General features: G+C 43.1%; 2 protein-coding genes across 3 annotated transcripts in view; one reads left to right on the top strand and one right to left on the bottom strand.

Annotated features, from left to right (window-relative positions):
- LOC129867013 (FERM domain-containing protein 4A-like) overlaps positions 1-19,927 on the top strand; it is a 228,374-nt gene that overhangs the window by 26,302 nt on the left and 182,145 nt on the right. The window contains exon 1 of one of the 2 annotated variants that reach the window (XM_055940111.1): positions 16,544-16,859. The exons of the other annotated variant lie outside the window; for it this stretch is intronic. Coding sequence (XP_055796086.1) covers positions 16,827-16,859 — 33 coding nt within the window. The 5' untranslated portion in view covers positions 16,544-16,826. Of the gene's footprint in view, positions 1-16,543; positions 16,860-19,927 lie in introns of those variants that run through there. 2 annotated transcript variants of the gene reach the window in all.
- The window catches only part of LOC129867015 (uncharacterized), a 96,873-nt gene that overhangs the window by 11,108 nt on the left and 65,838 nt on the right, over positions 1-19,927 (bottom strand). The window lies entirely within an intron of this gene.

The following is a 19,927-nucleotide window of genomic DNA, read 5'->3' on the forward strand; positions in this document are numbered from 1 at the left end:
TTATCTCCCCTCTCCAGCAGGACCGTTGTGTTTGTATAATGTCTGATGTTAAATGTTGTTATTTGATTTAGTCAGTAATTAACCAGTAGATTCCAGCCTACTGTTGTAATCCCTCAGACACCTACTCTCTCAACCTTCCCCCTGAGTCGAAGCTATTGGCCAGTGTTAAAGGAGAAGCTGTATAACCAGACAGCTGTTCTACGTGGTGGGAGATTGATGTAGTGGTAATAGTATGACAGGGTCAGATGTCACAGGTCAGACTTACTGGATCACTCCCTTCAGAACAATGCTTTGAACAATGATCAAACCAAAGAACATTGAATGTGACATTCACTCTCTCATTCAATTAATTTAAATTCAACAAGACATGTGGCACGTGTACAGTCAAAACATTTGCCAAAGGAAATTTAAATACGATTTACACTTCTAGCACTTCTCTCTTTCCCCATGTGCTGTTCACTGTACCTGCATGCCTCTGTAACATATTCCCTGTTCAGGTGAGTCTCTGTCCAATCCCCCCACACTCATGCATGCACACACTTGCAAGTATCTAAACCAATGATATGTATAAACCCTGGATGACTGACAGGGTGCGCTGTATTGAAGCCACCGTGCAGCCATCTTGGCACTCCTCCTCAATTGTAAAACATATTTTGGTAGCTGTAGAAATGCATTTATGAATGTCTACATTAGTTTCTGACACGTTTATTCTATTACAGACACCTTAATGCATACTTTTTAATTATATTATGTGAGATAAACATCTATACTGTATATAAATACGTTTTCCTTAAAGTATTTTTTTAGAGAGTACTGATGTAACTGTTTCCACTACAACAACAATAAATACTTAAATACATGTAATTTTGCCCTTGAAACATTTAATTGAAATATTGTAAATTTTCATTCATTCCTATGGAGGACTGCTCCTACTAGGGAGTGCCAATATAATGAACATGTATTTATAAAGCCCTTTTTACATCAGCCGATGTCACAAAGTGCTATACAGAAACACAGCCTAAAACCCCAAACAGCAAGCAATGCAGACGTAGAAGCACGGTGGCTAGGAAACACTCCCTAGAAAGGCAGGAACTTAGGAAGAAACCTAGAGAGGAACCAGGCTCTGATGGGTAGCCAGTCCTCTTCTGGCTGTGCCGGGTTGTGATTATAACAGGACATGGCCAAGATGTTCAAACGTTCATAGATAATAATAGATAATAATAGATAATAATCACAGTGGTTGTAGAGGGTGCAACAGGTCTGCATATCAGGAGTAAATGTCAGTTGGCTTTTCATAGCCGAGCATTCAGAGTAAGAGACAGCAGGTGAGGTAGAGAGAGAGAGAGAGAGTCGAAAACAGCAGGTCCTGGACAAGGTAGCACGTCCGGTGAACGGGTCGGGGTTCCATAGCCGCAGGCAGAACAGTTGAAAATGGAGCAGCAGCACAACCAGGTGGACTGGGTACAGCAAGGAGTCATCAGGCCATCTAGTCCTGAAGCATGGTCTCAGGGCTCAGGTCCTCCGGGAAGGGAGGGAGAGTGAGAGAGAGAGAATTAGAGGGAGCATACTTAAATTCTCACAGGACACCGGATAAGACAGGAGAAATACTCCAGATTGACCATAGCCCCCCGACACAAACTATTGCAGCATAAATACTGGAGGCTGAGACAGGAAGGGTTGGGAGACACTGTGGCCCTGTCCGGCGATACCCCCGGACAGGGCCAACCAGGCAAGATATAACCCCACCCACTTTGCCAAAGCACAGCCCCTACACCACCAGAGGGATATCTTCAAACCACCAACTATCCTGAGACAAGGCTGAGTATAGCCCACGAAGATCTCCCCCACGGCACGAACCCGAGGGGGGCGCCAAAACCGGACAGGAATATCACGTTAGTGACTCAACCCATTCAAGTGACGCACCCTTCCTAGGTACGGGATGGAAGAGCACCAGTAAGCCAGTTACTCAGCCCCGTAATAGTGTTAGAGGCAGAGAATCCCAGTGGAGAGAGGGGAACCGGTCAGGCAGAGACAGCAAGGGCAATTTGTTGCTCCAGTGCCTTTCCGTTCACCTTCACACCCCTGGGCCAGACTACACTCAATCATAGGACCTACTGAAGAGATGAGTCTTCAATAAAGACGTAAATGTCAAGACCACGTCTGAGTCAGACCATTCCATAGAAACAGAGCTCTATAGGAGAAAGCCCTGCCTCCAGCTGTTTGCATAGAAATCTAGGGAAAAATAAGGAGGCCTGCGTCTTGTGACCGTAGCGTATGTGTAGGTATGTACGCCAGGACCAAATCGGAGAGATAGGTAGGAGCAAGCCCATGTAATGCTTTCTAGGTTAGCAGTAAAATCTTGAAATCAGCCCTTGCCTTTACAGTAAGCCAGCGTAGGGAGGCTAGCACTGGAGTAATATGATCACATTTTTTGGTTCTAGTCAAGATTCTAGCAGCCGTGTTTAGCACTAACTAGTGCTTTATCCAGGTAGATCGAAAGTAAAGCATTGCAGTAGTCTAATCTAGAAGTGACAAAAGCATGGATTAACTTCCTCCTCATTTTTGGACAGAAAGTTTCTGATTTTTAGCAATGTTACAACGATGGAAAAAAGCTGTTCTTGAAATATTGTTGATATGCTCATCAAAAGAGAGATCAGGGTCCAGAGTAATGCCGAGGGCCTTCACAGTTTTATTTGAGACGACTGTACAACCATCAAGATTAATTGTCAGATCCAACAGAAGATTTCTTTGTTTCTTTGGACCTAAAACTAGCATCTCTGTTTTGTCTGAGTTTAAAAGTAAAACATTTGCCACTATCCACTTCTTTATGTCTGAAACACAGGCTTCCAGGGAGGGCAATTTTGGGGCTTCACCATGTTTCATCGAAATGTACAGCTGTGTATCATCTGCATAGCAGTGAAAGTTAACATTATGTTTCCGAATGACATCAGCAAGAGGTAAAATATGTAGTGAAAACAATAGTGGTCCTAAAATGCAACCTTGAGGATCACCGAAACTTACAGTTGATTTGTCAGAGGACAAACCATCCACAGAGACAAACTGACATCTTTCTGACAGATAAGATCTAAACCAGGCCAGAACTTGTCTATGTAGACCAATTTGGGTTTCCAATCTCTCCAAAAGAATGTCATGATCGGTGGTGTCAAAAGCAGCACTAAGGTTTAGGAGCACGAGGAGAGATGCAGAGATGCCTTGGTCTGACGCCATTAAAATGTAATTTACCACCTTCACGAGTGCAGTCTCAGTATACATTGTTTGTCTTCAGGAAGGCACCGAGTTGCTGCCCAACAGCTTTTTCTAAACATCTTTGAGAGGAATGGGAGATTTGATATAGACCAATAGTTTTAAAATATTTTCTGGGTCAAGGTTTGGCTTTTTCAAGAGAGGCTTTATTACTGCCACCTTTAATGAGTTTGGTACACATCCGGTGGATAGGGTGCCATTTATTATGTTCAACGTAGAAGGGCCAAGCACGGGAAGCAGCTCTTTCAGTAGTTTAGTTGGAATACGGTCCAGTATGCAGCTTGAAGGTTCAGAAGGCTGTTTTCATCAACGTGTCAAGAGATATTGGATAAAAACAAATGTGAGTGTCTCTCTTGATCCTAGGTCCTGGCATTGTTGTGCAGACTCAGGACAACTGAACTTTGGAGAGATACGCAGATTTAAAGAGGAGTCCGTAATTTGCTTTCAAATTATCGTTAGAGTGAGTAGGTCCGGAGACATGTTGGACAAAACCCATCGAGTCGATGACGGCTCCGAAATACTTTGGAGTGGGTCTGTGGACTTTTCCATGTGAATATCAAAGTCACCAAAAATGTGAATACTTTCTGCCATGTCTACAAGGTCCGATAGGAATTCAGGGAACTCAGTGAGAAACGCTGTATACGGCCCAGGAGGCCTGTAAACAGTAGCTATAAAATGTGATTGAGTAGACTGCATAGATTTCATGACTAGAAGCTCAAAAGATGAAAACACAGTCACTTTTTTTGGTAAATTTAAATTTGCTATCGTAAATGTTAGCAAAACCTCAGCCTTTGCGGGATGTGCGGGGGATATGGTCACTAGTGTAACCAGGTGTCACGCCCTGATCTATTTCACCTGTCCTTGTGCTTGTCTCCACCCCTCCACCCCCTAATGGGGAACCATTATCCCCTGTGTACTTATACCTGTTATACCCCCTGTGTACTTCACCTTTGTCTGTTGCCAGTTTGTCATCTTGTTTGTCAAGTCAACCAGCATTCTCAGTCTCAGTTCCTGCTTTTCCCCAGTCTCTCTTTTTCTCGCTCTCCTGGTTTTGACCTTTGCCTGTCCTGACTCTGAGCCCACCTGCCTGACCACTCTGCCTGCCCCTGACCCTGAGCCTGCCTGCCGTCCTGTGCCTTTGCCCCCACTTTCGATTACCGAACTCTCCCTGACCTGACCCTGAGCCTAACTGCCGTCATTGGCCTTTGCCACTACTCTGGATTATCGACCCCTGCCTGCCTTGACCTGTCGTTTGCCTGCTCCTGTTGCTGTAATAAACATTGTTACTTCAACACAGTCTGCATTTGGGTCTTACCTAAAACGTGATAGCAGGAGGAGAGGCCACCTGCTGACTGGTGGCTTCAAAGCCTCTCAATGGCCAATACATAGCATCAGTAATCCAGGGTTTATATATGTCATTGATCACTCACATGCAATTTATTTAATTGTATGTTACTTCATGTTTTTTATATTTTCATTTTAGGAAGTAACCTGGTTTGGTTCAATCAATTCGTCAAATGTATTTATTGTGCCCTTTTTACAACCGCAGTTGTCACAAAGTGCTTATAAATCATCAAGGAACCTACCAGGTTCAACCCTAAATCCTTAACCATGGGCACCCTCTTAGATATCATCCTGACCTACCTCCCCTCTAAATACACCTCTGCTGTCTTCAACCAGGATCTCAGCGATCACTGCCTCATTGCCTGCATGCGTACTGGGTCTGCGGTCAAACGACCACCCCTCATCATTGTCAAATACTCCCTAAAACACTTCAGCGTGCAGGCCTTTCTAATCAACCTGGACCAGGTATCCTGAAGGATATTGACCTCATCCCGTCAGTAGAGGATGCCTGGTTGCTCTTCAAAAGCGCTTTCATCTCCATCTTAAATAAGCATGTCACATTCAAAAAATGTAGAACTAAGAATAGATATAGCCCTTGGTTCACCCCAGACTTGACTGCCCTCGACCAGCACAAAAACATCCTGTGGTGTTCTGCATTAGCATTGAATAGCCCCCGCGATATGCAACTTTTCAGGAAAGTCAGGAACCAATATACTCAGTCTGTTAGGAAAGCTAAGGCTAGCTTTTCAAAAAGAAATTTGCTTCCTGTAGCACTAATTCCAAAAAGTTTTGGGACACTATATAGTCCATGGAGACAGCGGCTGAAAGAACTGCAAAATCTGGATCCCCACAAATCAGCTGGGCAAGACAATCTGGACCTCTCTTTCTAAAACTATCCGCCGAAATTGTTGCAACCCCTATTGCAGCCCCTATACACTCTAGACCCAAACTGTTATACACATATATCCATCCTGCCCTGCCTTTCTAAAATCTTTGAAAGCCAAGTTAATAAACAGATCACGGATCATTTCGAATCCCACCGTACCTTCTCCACTATGCAATCTGGTTTCCGAGCTGGTCATGGGTGCACCTCAGCCACGCTACAGGTCCTAAACGATATCATAACCGCCATCGATTAAAGACAATACTGTGCAGCCGTCTTCATTGACCTGGCCAAGGCTTTCGACTCTGTCAATCACTGCATTCTTATTGGCAGACTCTATAGCCTTGGCTTCTCAAATGACTGCCTCGCCTGGTTCACCAACTACTTCTCAGATAGAGTTCAGTGTGTCAAATCGGAGGGCCTGTTGTCCGGACCTCTGGCAGTCTCTATGGGGGTGCCACAGGGTTCAATTCTCGGGCCTACTCTTTTCTCTGTATATATCAATGATGTTGCTCTTGCTGCTGGTGATTCTCTGATCCACCTCTACGCAGACAACACCATACTGTATACATCTGGCCCTTTGGACACTGTGCTAACAAACCTCCAGACAAGCTTCAACGCCATACAACACTTCTTCCGTGGCCTCCAACTGCTTTTAAATGCTAGTAAAACTAAGTGCATGCTCTTCAACCAATTGCTGCCCCTACCCTCCCGCCCGACTAGCATTAGGACGGTTCTGACCTAGAATATGTGGACAACTACAAATACCTAGGTGTCTGGTTAGACTGTAAACTCTCCTTCCAGACTCACATTAAGCATCTCCAATCCAAAATTAAATCTAGAATTGGCTTCCTATTTCGCAACAAAGCCTCCTTCACTCATGCCGCCAAACATACCCTCGTAAAACTGACTATCCTACCGATCCTTGACTTCGGCGATGTCATTTACAAAATAGCCCCCAACACTCTACTCAGCCAACTGGATGCTGTCTATCACAGTGCCATCCGTTTTATCAACAAAGCCTCATATACTACCCACCACTGCGACCTGTATGCTCTCGTTGGCTGGCCCTCACTACATATCCGTCGCCAAAACCACTGGCTCCAGGTCATCTATAAGTCTTTGCTAGGTAAGGCCGCACCTTATCTCAGCTCACTGGTCACCATTGCAACACCCACCCGTAGCACGCGCTCCAGCAGGTATATTGCACTCGTCATCCCCAAATCCAACACTTCCTTTGGCCGCCTTTCCTTCCAGTTCTCTGCTGCCAATGACTGAAACGAATTGCAAAAATCTCTGAAGCTGGAGTCTTATATCTCCCTATCTAACTTTAAGCATCAGCTGTCTGAGCAGTTTACCAATCACTGTACCTGTACACAGCCAATCATTACATAGCACACCCGACTACCTCATCCCCATATTATCACTCTCTTGCTCTTTTGCACCCCAGTATTTCTACGTGCACATCATCATCTGCACATTTATCACTCCAGTATTAATTCTAAATTGTAATTATTTTCACCTCTAGGGCCTATTTATTGCCTACCTTGTTAGTCTTCTACATTTGCACACACTGTACATAGAGTTTTCCATTTTTCTTTTGTGTTATTGACTGTACGTTTGTTTATGTGTAACTCTGTGTTGTTGTTTTTGTCACACTGCTTTGCTTTATCTTGGCCAGGTCGCAGTTGTAAATGAGAACTTGTTCTCAACTGGCCTACCTGGTTAAACAAAAGTGAAATAAAAAAAATACAGAAACCGAAACGGTGCCTAAAACCCCAGAGAGAAAGCAATGCAGATGTAGAGGCATGGTGGCTAGGAAAAACTCCCTTGAAAGGGAGAAACCTGTGAAGAAACATAGAGAGGAACCAGGCTCTGGTAGCCAGTCCTCTTCTGGATGTGCCTGGTGTTGTTTTACACATCGAAGTGTTTAAGGATTATATTTGAAATAGCCTATAGTGATGGGTCATTCATGAACTAACAGCTCTTTTTGAACAGATCTTTTTGGTGAACATCGGGAACGGAATCTCATCTGTTAAAGAGCCGTTCATTTGGCTCCCTGATTTGCATACTGCTACTACTGCTTTTTAGCTCCAGACAACGGTTATCTGTAGATAAGTTTTACATTTTTTTATCTGAATGCTACGGTAATTCCTCACTGCAGGAACAATAGATAGTGAGGAGAGAGCCTCATTCTGGTCCACGCTAAATTTTTGCAGAGTGTAAATATTTTTTTAACAATTTTGCAAGCAATCTAATTTCGCCTGGTAAAAATGTATTTCAACTCACGTTTCACAAACTGACATAAAGGTAGGCAACCTTTAAGGCTATAAATTAGAAATATATAATCTTTCATGTTTTTTCACCAATTGTTAAGCACTACTGAACAAAGAGCCGTTTGGGAGCCAAATGAACGTCTCTTTTAAGTGAACAGAGCCAACAGGCTGAAGTCCATCAGAATGTTTTCTGTAGGGTGTAATTGCATTTTTTTGTTGAAGCACAGAAAAAAAATACAGGAGCAAAGAGGGGAGACGGATAGAGGGACTGGGGAGACGGGGAAGAGGGGAATAGGGAAAGGGGGCGGTGTCGCTCGTGCAGAGGGGGTGGCAGTGAGAGGTATATTGTCTAGCATTGTCCTATCTGTATATTGTCTTTCTCTACTATCTTCTCTACTATCTTCTCCACTCCTTTGTCCCTTACCCCACTCATCTACTCCTGGGGGGTGTGGGGCTGAAGAGGGACATAGGGAGGGACGAATTGTGCATGCGTGGTAAATGCCACAAATGAACCGTTGAACTTATGAACATGTGAAAATGTGAACACGTTTTTTTAAATAATCATTGTTTGACTTGGTGTGACTTAAGCGTGTGAACACTTGAACTTGTTTTTTTGAGGAACATTTAACCAAGTTTATTTATAACGATATGATGTGTGAACGTCTGATTAATTCAGTTTGAAACAGTTGCGTTAATCGAATTCACTCAAAAATATAATAGCCACTGTACTAACAGGACACCTGCACTGTTTACCATCGGTCAAGGTGGGGGTTAAAATGCCTCAAAATAAACACAACACATTAACCACATTTTAACATTGTACATTGGATCTACATTAATTAGGTTAAATGCATTAAAAGTAATTGACCTGTAATTGACCTTCTTGTTGTCTTCATATATTTAGACATAAATAATGTATTTCATACCCCTCGACTTATTCAACATTTTGTTGCGTTACAGCCTCAATTCAAAATTGATTAAATATAATTTTTATCTCACCCATCTACACATCTAAACATGTTTTTAGAAATGCTTGCAAATCTATTGAAAATGAAATACAGAAATATCTCATGTGTTCAATGTAGACCCAATGAACAATGGTTATAATGTGGTTAATGTGATGTATTTATATACAGGCATTGTAACCCCCAACTTGACAGATGATAAACAGTGAAGGGGTCATGTTAGTATAGTGGCTATTATATTGTGGACTGAATTCCATTAACGCAACTGTTTGGATCTGAATTAATCAGACATTCACGCGTCACATTGTTAGAAATTAACGGTCCGAATTTTTTCTAAAATAATAAATAAATACAAAATGAAAAGTGCCTTTTATTACACAAGAAACGCATTCATGGTTCATTAATGCCATTTATTACCCCTCATATGTGTTCACATGCATGTGTGTGTGGCTGACAGGTTAATGTTGTGTGTCAGCACTAAAGTGTGTTAGGGTTAGATGGGGCTGTAAGTCACTCTGTCTCTGTTGACACATACAGATACTGTAGATACACTACATGACCAAACTTATGTGGACACGGGCTCATCGAACATCTCATTCCAAAATCATGGGCATTAAAATGGAGTTGGTCCCTCTTTGTGTAAGAGCCTTCACTCTTCTGGGAGGCTATCCACTAGATGTTGGAACATTGCTGCGGGGACTTGCTTCCATTCAGCCACAAGAGCATTAGTGAGGTTGGGCACTGATGTTGGGCAATTAGGCCTGGCTCACAGTTGGCGTTCCAAATCCTCTCAAGGCTGTTCGACTTGGGTTGAGGCCAGGGCTCTGTGCAGGCCAGTCATGTTCTTCTACACCAATCTTGGCAAACTATTTCTGTATGGACCTCGCTTTGTGCACAGGGGCATTGTCATGCTGAAACAGGAAATGGTCTTCCCCAAACTGTTGCCACAAAGTTGGAAGCACATTATCGTCTAGAATGTCATTGTATGCTGTAGGGTTAAGATTTCCCTTCACTGGAACTAAGGGGCCTAGACCGGACCATGAAAAACAGCCCCAGACCATTATTCCTCCTCCACCATATTGTACAGTTGGCTTTACACAATGGGGCAGGTAGTGTTCTCCTGGCATCCGCCAAACCTAGATTTGTTCATCGGACTGCCAGATGGTGAAGTGTGATTCATCACTCCAGAGAACGTGTTTCCACTGCTCCAATGGCGGTGAACTTTACACCACTCCAGCCGACGCTTGGGATTGCGCATGGTGATCTTAGGTTTGTGTGCGGCTCTTTGGCCATGTAAACCAATTTCATGAAGCTCCCGACTAACAGTTCTTGTGCTGACACTGCTTCCATAGAAAGTTGAAACTCGGTTGTGAGTGTTGCAACCGAGGACAACATTTTTTTAGGCTTCAGCACTTGGCGGTCACGCGGTCACGTTCTGTGAGCTTGTATGGCCTACCACTTTGTGGCTGAGCCGTTTTTGCTCCTTGACGTTTTCACTTCACAATAGCAGCACTGACCGAGGCAGCTCTAACATGGCAGAAATTTGACAAATTGACTTGTTGGAAAGGTGGAATCCTATGACGGTGCCTTGTTGAATGTCACTGAGCTCTTCAGTAAGGCCATTTTAATACCAATGATTGTCTATGGAGACTGCATGGCTATGTGCTTGATTTTATACACGTCTTCAATGGATGTGGCTGAAATATCCAAATCCACTCATTTGAAGAGGTGTCCACATACTTTGTATATATAGACAAACAGACATACAGCCAGACACAACAATGCTGCTGCTTTACTATTGTTATATCAATACTGTTCACCTTTTTTTTACATTTGTTTTCTTGTATTTAACCTTTATTTGACTAGCCAAGTCAGTTAAGAACAAATTCTTATTTACAATGCTGGCCTAACTGGGGAAAAGTGGGTTAAGTGCCTTGTTCAGGGGCAAAACGCCAGATTTTTACCTTTTCAGCTCGGGATTTGATCCAGCATCCTTGCGGTTACTGGCCCAACGCTCTGACCACTAGGCTACCTGCCGCCCCACACATGCACCTTTACACATGCATTATTGTGCCTATAGCTTTGCTTATGGCTGTACAATTACATTAGTATGCATTTACAGAAATCCAATTTCTAATAAAGCTGCCTCTATTATATTTATATAAATTACATTTATTTTAAAACCATGTTACTATGCTCATTGCTTCTAGGGATATTTTTCACCATAAAACTGCAATATTATGCTTATAACATTGCAGGCAGTGCAATTGCATTGGCTGACTGGAAGGATTGCATTGGCTGACCTTTCACCTGTGTTCTCTCATACTTTCAGTAAACAGAATCATGCATGTATGCAATATATGCATTCCCATAAATGCACACACACAAATTATCAGGCCTAAGATTGTGTGGTATCCATCCCACCAGGTTTAAGTGAGCAGCAGGAAAAAATGGACCCTGAGGTGTATTGAGCCAACATGGCTGACACACACACACACAGACACAGGGTCAGGGGTCAGCAGTATAATGAGATGTTAGTAGCAGGTTGTGAAGATTCTCGTCTCACCTCCTCCCCACTGGAGCTATTGCTGCTATAACACAGCTCTTATTCAATTATATACACTACCAATGAGTGTGGGATTGGAGGGTGTGTGTGTGTGTGTGTGTGTGTGTGTGTGTGTGTGTGTGTGTGTGTGTGTGTGTGTGTGTGTGTGTGTGTGTGTGTGTGTGTGTGTGTGTGTGTGTGTGTGTGTGTGTGTGTGTGTGTGTGTGTGTGTTAATCACATGGTCTGATGGACTAGGTTGGTTGTGTGAATTGGCTAGTCTCTATGGGTGATTGTGTTGTGGACCGTATAGTAATTATATTCCATGGTGGTGCCTGGCCTGGGAATAATGTGGTCAAATTAGCTTTTCCCCCGATATCATGTTAATAATATGAATCCAGATTTAAATGAGTCTGCATAATGATATGGTCGTTAGCTTCAAGATAACGTTTTTTACATATTCTAGAAAGCTGTGTGTGTGCGTGTGTATGTGTGTGCTTGTAGACCAGTTACCTGTTGTCGTGTCTCTGACTGATTAAATTATAAAACATGCTATTTTATCAAATTGATTACCCAACATTTCATTGATTATGTGATTAAATTAAATCATGCAACAATTAAACCATTATTAACCTGGGGCACCACGGAATCATTAATTTATATAGAGTGGTTATCTCCCGAATCCACTCTCTTAAAGATCAGAAGATCTTTTATATCAATAGTAGTCAATTATTATTCGTCACCTCGATCGGTCTCATTCTGATTGTCGTAAGTACTTGGTTATCTGCACGAACCCTAGCTAATAAGTTGAATCAGCAATACACAAATTGGCTTAATTATTTATTTACTAAATACCAAAATAATCACACAGAATTACATATATATATATACACAGGGTAGATCACATATCAATTACTAATCATGTATGAAAAGCCCCTTGTGGGCTAACTGTCACGAACGTTGGAAGCATACTCGGACCAACGTGCAGCGTGATCTGGGTTCCACATCTTTATTTATTTAAAGTAAGTGAACCACATAACAAAACAATAAAGAATAACGAAATGTAACGACAATGGAGTGCTGACATACAACTACACATAAACAATATCCCACAAAACACCAGTGGGAAAAATGCTACTTAAGTATGATCCCCAATTAGAGACAACGACAGCCTCTAATTGGGAATCGTACCAAACACCAACATAGAAAACAAAACTAGAACCCTACATAGAAAATATAAACTAGACTAACCCCCAAGTCATGCCCTGACCTACTCCACCATCGAAAATAAGTACTCTCTATGGTCAGGACGAGACACTAACCTGATATGAGGAAGGGGGTTGGGTTTGAATGAAAGAGCAGGAAGACTGAAGGAAAAAAAGGGATTGGGTCTATCGGACCTTGAGAAGCTATGCTACCGTCAATACAGAATCTTATGCATTCTTGTACCCGCCCATTTGGAAAAGGAAAATGCAAGATAAAATATTTATTCTGAGCTGCACTTCGGTAGATGGGTTGAAGATAGAAGACTAGTTTACCCAGGGGAGATCGCCATTGTCCTTTGAAGAATCTTTCTGGTCGTAGTGTTGTAGAGCAGATACGTTAAAGTACCCTGTCATTCTTCTGAGATCGTCTGTCCTTTCCTAGGCCACGTACGTTTACAGCTGCAGCTGGTAACTCGAAGTCTAGGATGTATCACTTCTTTAGTGAATAACCGTTCAAAGTTCATACCAAGTTGCCATAATCAGCTCATGCTGTATTCTGGCTGGTCTAGTCGAAATTCACCATTCCAACGTGGTGATCGTCACCTCCACATTGAAATTAGCCCTTTTAATAAACGTATGGACACCAGTCCTCACGTCATCGGGAACTAAATGTTAATTCCGTTAGGTTGTAGTTGAAATTAGCTTAAATGTATGGACAGCAGTCCTCACATCGTCGGGAACTAAATTTGATTTCTGTCAATGGGATTTTGATTTGGGGGAGAGAAGGGCATGTTTCATAACCAATGTCTGTTCACTGGGCGTGGCCACTGAGTGAGCATAGTTTTCTTATGAAAATCATTTTCTAATTTAGAAGCTAAAATTAAATGTATTATTTTCACAAATAGTTTCATATTTAAACATTTAAATTGCACAACAATTCCATGTGAATCTGATAACTAGAATGTGTAGACTTTCCAAGATACAATTTATGTCATCCTATCATCAGATATAATGTCCCAGACACCAACTGCTCTGACATCATATTCTTTAAGTACCAACCGACACTTTCAACTAGTTGAGAAAGGGAAATATTGTTCCCTTCCCCAACCTTTTTATGTTACCATATTCTCTCTCTAACAAAGGTCTTTCCAAGAGTCCATTCTGTATAGTGGAGAGAAAGGGGGAAAGGTATTTATGGGCGGGGGGGGGGGGGTAAATCTCACCTAACAGGGCAACGTCATGACACTGTTAAGTCTGGAAGTAAGTCTGAGCAGCTGAATTCCTTTACGTGGGTGTCAGGCATGCATGTGCAAACGCACAAACAGAATACTACATCAAGACGTATAACACATAACCCTTATGAGTCAACCCAGGGACATCACAGATGGTCCACAGACGATAGCACCAACCACTCAACGAACCTTGAGAGGGTGGTCAAGTGGAAATGTAGATTGAATTAGAGAAAATTGTGATTGGAAAGATGGAGATTTAAAGAGCAGGAGACTGAGACATGGGGCGAAAAATAAGAAACAATGAGAGAGAGAGAGAGAAGATACAGAGGAAGAGAAGAGTGTGAGCGAGGAAGAGTGAGAGAAAGGGGGTGACAGAGAGAGAAAGTGTTCGTAGAATTAATAGGGGAATTGCAGTGGGAGCAGCGGATAAGGAAAATAGGGAATATATATATATATATATATAGAGCGAGAGAGAGAGAGAACACATTCAGTCAATTTTCTCTTCTCCATTATCCTTCCATATTGGATTTATCCTCTGTATACAACCCTGCTTTACCTCTAGAGGACTGGAGAGACTAGATGAGTCCTACACGGCCGTTGAATTGGGGTTTTGACTTATGTACTGTTAAATACGAGGTTTAGAGATGTGTTGAAAAAATGTAGACTTGGTTTTGGATGGGCTTCATTTTGGAGTTATATTTAGATATATTTTAGATATATTTTTCTAACTGGTATTGGTGAAGTTGAGAATTGATCGTCGCTGTGCGTTGTTGTGCAGGGATGTCTGTGTCGTCCAGTCACAGTGGTAAATCGATGGTGTATCAGCGTCGCAGTAAATTGCCTGGTTGTCGGCATGAATCAATTACTGGTCCCGCAGCCACCAGTGGTAATTGTAGGGGTAGAGATACAGACACTCCCACATGCACATACCACACAGACATACGCGCGCACGCACGCACGCACGCACACACACAGAGAGAGACACACAGAGACAGACATTACTTCATCCCACTCATGGAAACCTGGTATAGCTCTACATTAGTACTAATATCATATGTCTCTTCCATATCAGTTAGTGACATAATGTTAAATCCATACAGTCATGAATGACAGGGTGTAGGTCATTCATTTGAGGTTAATTTCAGATCACAATGTGTTATTTATTTATATCTAGGCTATAGTAAGGACATACTTTAACCTTGAGTTAAATGGCACAGTGTGATACTAATGGCTATACCTCTGTGGTAATTCCTTTTGGTGTGTGTGTGGGTGGGTACGTGTGTTAATGAGAGGATCCTCTATGGTAATTCCAGAGGGTTTAATTGAATTCCTAGTGCTGTAAGTGTAACTAGGTCAGAGAGAATACAGGCCAAAGACATCCTGCAAATGCATCTCCTTATACTCTCCACTATTACGGGACTGTCTCTCATGATCTCATCATTGTAGTGTTGGAGCTGGTACAGGTATTAAAGAGCAGTAGTGTGGTTAGAGGGTGAGCCCACTATTGAGGTTAGCAGTTTACAGGTCCTAAATAGTGTCCTAACATTAGGATTTGCTTCTGTAACGGCACATTAGTACTGATCCCATCTTTGACACTTGAAATAAATAAGACAGGAGTGGCAGTTAGGATGTTGTTCAGTTCTATGGTCCCTGATTCAGAGGTTTTCTCTTCTAAGGGTCTCAGTTGTTCTCTCTCTCTCGTCGGTGACGAATGCTGTTGCCATGGTAACGCTGAGATGCCGCTCGGAGAGCAGAGGTGAGGCTTCACCCTGTTGGTCCATTCTACAGACACGCACATGCACGGACACGCATACTCAAACACACACACACACACACACACACACACACACACACACACACACACACACACACACACACACACACACACACACACACACTCACATACACACACTCCATTAAGCACCCACTCATGATATCCAGGACAGAGCTGGGTGACTGGTTCGCTGGTTATAGTGATTTCCTCAGTGCATAACTTAAAAGGGGTATACAGTATTGTATTTTGACTGATTCCATAATAACTTGCAAATGGCCAGGTTCCGTTAGCACTTCTGCCACAAACTACATAGCTAGGGGTCCATGGGGAGGCTAGATATTTATGCTCAAGTTATACGTAGGCCATTTTGCTTTATTGTTGTTAGCTGTGGCGTGTAGATGACTGTACATTGCTGGCAAATAGCCGGCTATAAAATTAGGAATCCACTATCTTTTCCCATAGACATTAGCATAACTAAAGCTAGTAAGCTAGCTGTCAAGCTTGGCTGAACCCCCAAAAACCTTTAAATAAAGGTGGCAAATTTGTGTGTGCGTCACGTATGGTTGGAAGGCAAGGGATTAAAAACACATATTTTTTTATTCAGTAGGTAGGTGGCATTTTGATCTGTGAGATTGCTAGTTTTGTGCAATTCCCAGCAGAACTCCTGAATGGAATGCCCCTATAATGTAGGATGCATTTCATGGTGGTGCATCCCTAGGGTATATGCGCGTGTGTGAGCGCGTGCGTGTGTGTGAATCATCCCAAATATTGCAAGAGAATAGAGGTAGATCAGGTTGCTAGGCATTTAGGAGCTTCTATTGTCTGGTGGAACAATCAAGCCCTGGAGAAGACACCCCTTGAACCTTACACACACACACACTCAATCACACACACACACCATGACCCCAGCCAAGGGTCAGAGCGGGAGAGAATGAGGGAGGCAAGGGTAGCAATAGGGAGATGGAAATTAGTAGGAGGGAAAAGGGCAAGAGAACAAGAGAGTGAGAGAGGGAGGGGTGAGAGAGAGAAAGACAGAGAGACATAGAGAGAGAGAGATCTTACACCGTCACTGCACACAGAAGCTGCTGTGAAGAGCGACACACAGCGAGTTTGTCCTTTCCTCCTATGCGCCCCTCTGTGACTGTGTGCGCGCACGCGCCAGTGAGAGAGGGCTCACACTCTTCTCTCAGTCTCCTCTGGTCTCGGGACAAATCGGGAGCGTTGTAGTGGAAATATTGGGAATGATGAGGATGAGACATCATCCCTAACAACGTTCCTAACAGGATCTATTCATCTGGAATATAATACACTGACTGACTGGATCACTACCAGGATCTGACATGGAAGGACTGCTCTCTCCCATGAGGACCAGGGTAGGTGTGTGTGTGTTTGCATGTGTGCGTGCGTGCATGCGTGCATGTGCGTGCGTGTTAGTTACCCGGGCTTATTTTACTAACTCAAAGCAAATCAGATGTTATTGGTCGAGAACACATATTTGCAGATGCTATCGCAGTTGCAGCAAAATGCCTATGTTTCTAGCTCCAACAGTGCAGTAATACCTACCAATACAGACAAATACCCAAAATAAAAGTCAGGATTAACAATATATATACTGTAGAAAGTATATATATATTTTTACCCACTCTATATGTACAGTACCAGTCAAAGTTTGGACACACCTACTCATTCAAGGGTTTTTCTTTATTTTTACTATATTCTACATTGTAGAATAATAGTGAAGACAACAAAACTATGAAATAACACATATGGAATAATGTAGTAACCAAAAAAACAAATCAAAATATATTTTAGATTTGAAATTCTTCAAAGTAGCCACCCTTTGCCTTGATGACAGCTTTGCACATCCTTGGCATTCTCTCAACCAGCTTCATGAGGTAGTCACCTGGAATGCATTTCAATTAACAAGTGTGACTTGTTAAAAGTTAATTTGTGGAATTTCTTTTCTTCTTAATGCGTTTGAACCAATCAGTTGTGTTGTGACAGGGTAGGGGTGGTATACAGAAGATAGCCCTATTTGGTAAAAGACCAAGTCCATATTGTGGCAAGAACAGTGAGTACAAATGTAAACGTGATTAAAGTGACCAGTGTTCAATGACTATATACATAGGACAGCAGTCTCTAAGGAACAGGGTAGAGTACCAGGTGGTAGCAGGCTATAACTATTTAACAGTCTGATGATGTGGAGATAGAGACTGAAAAACAGCTTCTCAGTCCCAGCCTTGATGTACCTGTACCGTCTCCACCTTCTAGATGGTAGCGGGGTGAACAAGCCGTGGTTCTGGTGGCTGAGGTCCTTGATGATCTTCTTTGCCTTCCTGTGACACTGTGTGCTGTAGATACCCTAGAGGGCAGGCAGTGTGCCCCCGGTGATGCATTGGCCGGACCACACCACCCTCTGGAGAGTCCTGCGGTTGTGCACAATGCAATTGCTGTGCCAGGCAGTGATACAGCCCGACAGGATGCTCTCGATGGTGCATCTGCAGAAGTTTTTGAGGGTGTTAGGGGCCAAGCCGAATTTCTTCAGCCTCCTGAGGTTGCGCTTTCACCACACTGTCTGTGTTAATGGACCATTTCAGGTTGAATGCTTTCACCCTCTTCACTGCAACCCCGTTGATGTGGATGTGGGCGTGCTCTTTCTGCTGTCTCCTGAAGTCCACAATCAGCGCCATCATTTTGTTGAAGTTGAGGGAGAGATTATTTTCCTGGCACCACTCCGCACCACTATGGTAATGATGAACTTCGAAAATTTGTTACAGGGTTTGGTTGCCTTAACAATTTGGGTTCTCATGCTGCTGTCACCGTGGTGATGATATAAGTCAGAGGCAAAGTTAATGGTTGCCGCCGTTGCTAGGGGCGATAAGCAGAATGTTGAAGAGAGGAGTCATACTGCTGTGAGAATTCAGGTTTACATGCTGTGTGTGTGTGTTTCAATCATAGCAGTTCCTAGCTCTCTACTGTTCCATTTGTTCCATACAAAATAAAGATAGAGGGTGTGTATGGGTTTTATTATCAGTGAACCAATATTCTTTGCATATAGCATAACCTACCAGGTCTCACAGTCTCCTGTCAGAATTAGACGTTCATCCATGTTTCTAAAAAACGATCTAAGGCACTGCATTGCAGTGTGACTGCATTGCTGAGGTGTCACTACAGCCTTGGGTCCAATCCCAGGCTGTATCACATGACCGGGAGACCCATGGGGCGGTGTAGAATTGTCCCAACATTGTCCGGGTTAGTGGAGGGTTTGACCAGCCGGGATTTCCTTGTCTCATTGTGGCTGGCCGGGCATTTGTCCGGGTTAGGGGAGGGTTTGACCAGCCGGGATTTCCTTGTCTCATTGTGGCTGGCCGGGCATTTGCAAGCTGACCTCGGTCGTCAGTTGGATGGTGTTTCCTCCGACACATTGGTGCAAACGGTGTGTCAAGAAGCAGCAAGGTCGTGTTTCGGAGGACACATGGCTCTCGACCTTTGCCTCTCCCTAGTCTGTAGGGGAGTTGCAGCAATGAGACAAGATCATAACTACCTATTGGATATGGGAAGAAAAAGGGGGTAAAAAATATATGCATAAAACGGTTAATTTTGAACGGTTAAGGTTTGGGATAGGCTTAAAACACAAATCTCCAAAACAACTTTGGACCGCTGGATTTGAACTTGCAACCTTTAGAATCAAAGGCAGATGCTTACACCTATTCACCATCCACAATGTCCTCGCAAAACCGAAATCTACTTGAAGGTAACAGCGCTCACTGTTGCCCATAGTGCCCAGTTTCCACTTCATCTCCCGACGTCCTCAGACATGGATGGATGTCGAATACTGACTTGTATCACAGGTGACCTGGCTGAGCATAATTTGTAGGTACCCTGTGTTTGTATGAGTGTGGTATGAGTAAACATCATAGTATACAATAGAGATGTGGAAGGGCAGTGCTGCTGTAATAAATATGTATATGTTTGACCAGTGTGTTGCTGCTGCTGCTATGACCAGATAAAATAGCATTCTACTATTATCATCAGGGATGGGAGGGGAGGAGAAATGTTGGTCTCTGTTTGTCTGTTACAGTGTAGTGGTGATTAATGTCCGTTGTTCAGTAAGATATGCACTGAATCGTCTCTCTCACACACACACACACACTCTCAGTTCTACAGTGGGCTGAAGGACTGTATAGTTCTAATATCTCCTGGGAGAGGAGAGTTGGTCATTTAGACAGAATCCCCCTTCCCTTCACATCTCTACAGCCTTCTCTCCCTCCCCATACCTCCTCCCCTCACCCCTCTCTCCCCCGTGCCACCCCTCTACTCTCCAATCTGTTAACAGTGTTCCCCAGCCACACAGTGGTAAAGGTGTAAATCCAAGCTGTTGGCTATAAACTGTTGAGTGTGTAACAAAGTCAAGCTGGTTGCAGCAAGTTGTCTCTTTAAA

Source organism: Salvelinus fontinalis, chromosome 12, assembly GCF_029448725.1.
Source record: "Salvelinus fontinalis isolate EN_2023a chromosome 12, ASM2944872v1, whole genome shotgun sequence".
Lineage (NCBI taxonomy): Eukaryota > Metazoa > Chordata > Actinopteri > Salmoniformes > Salmonidae > Salvelinus > Salvelinus fontinalis.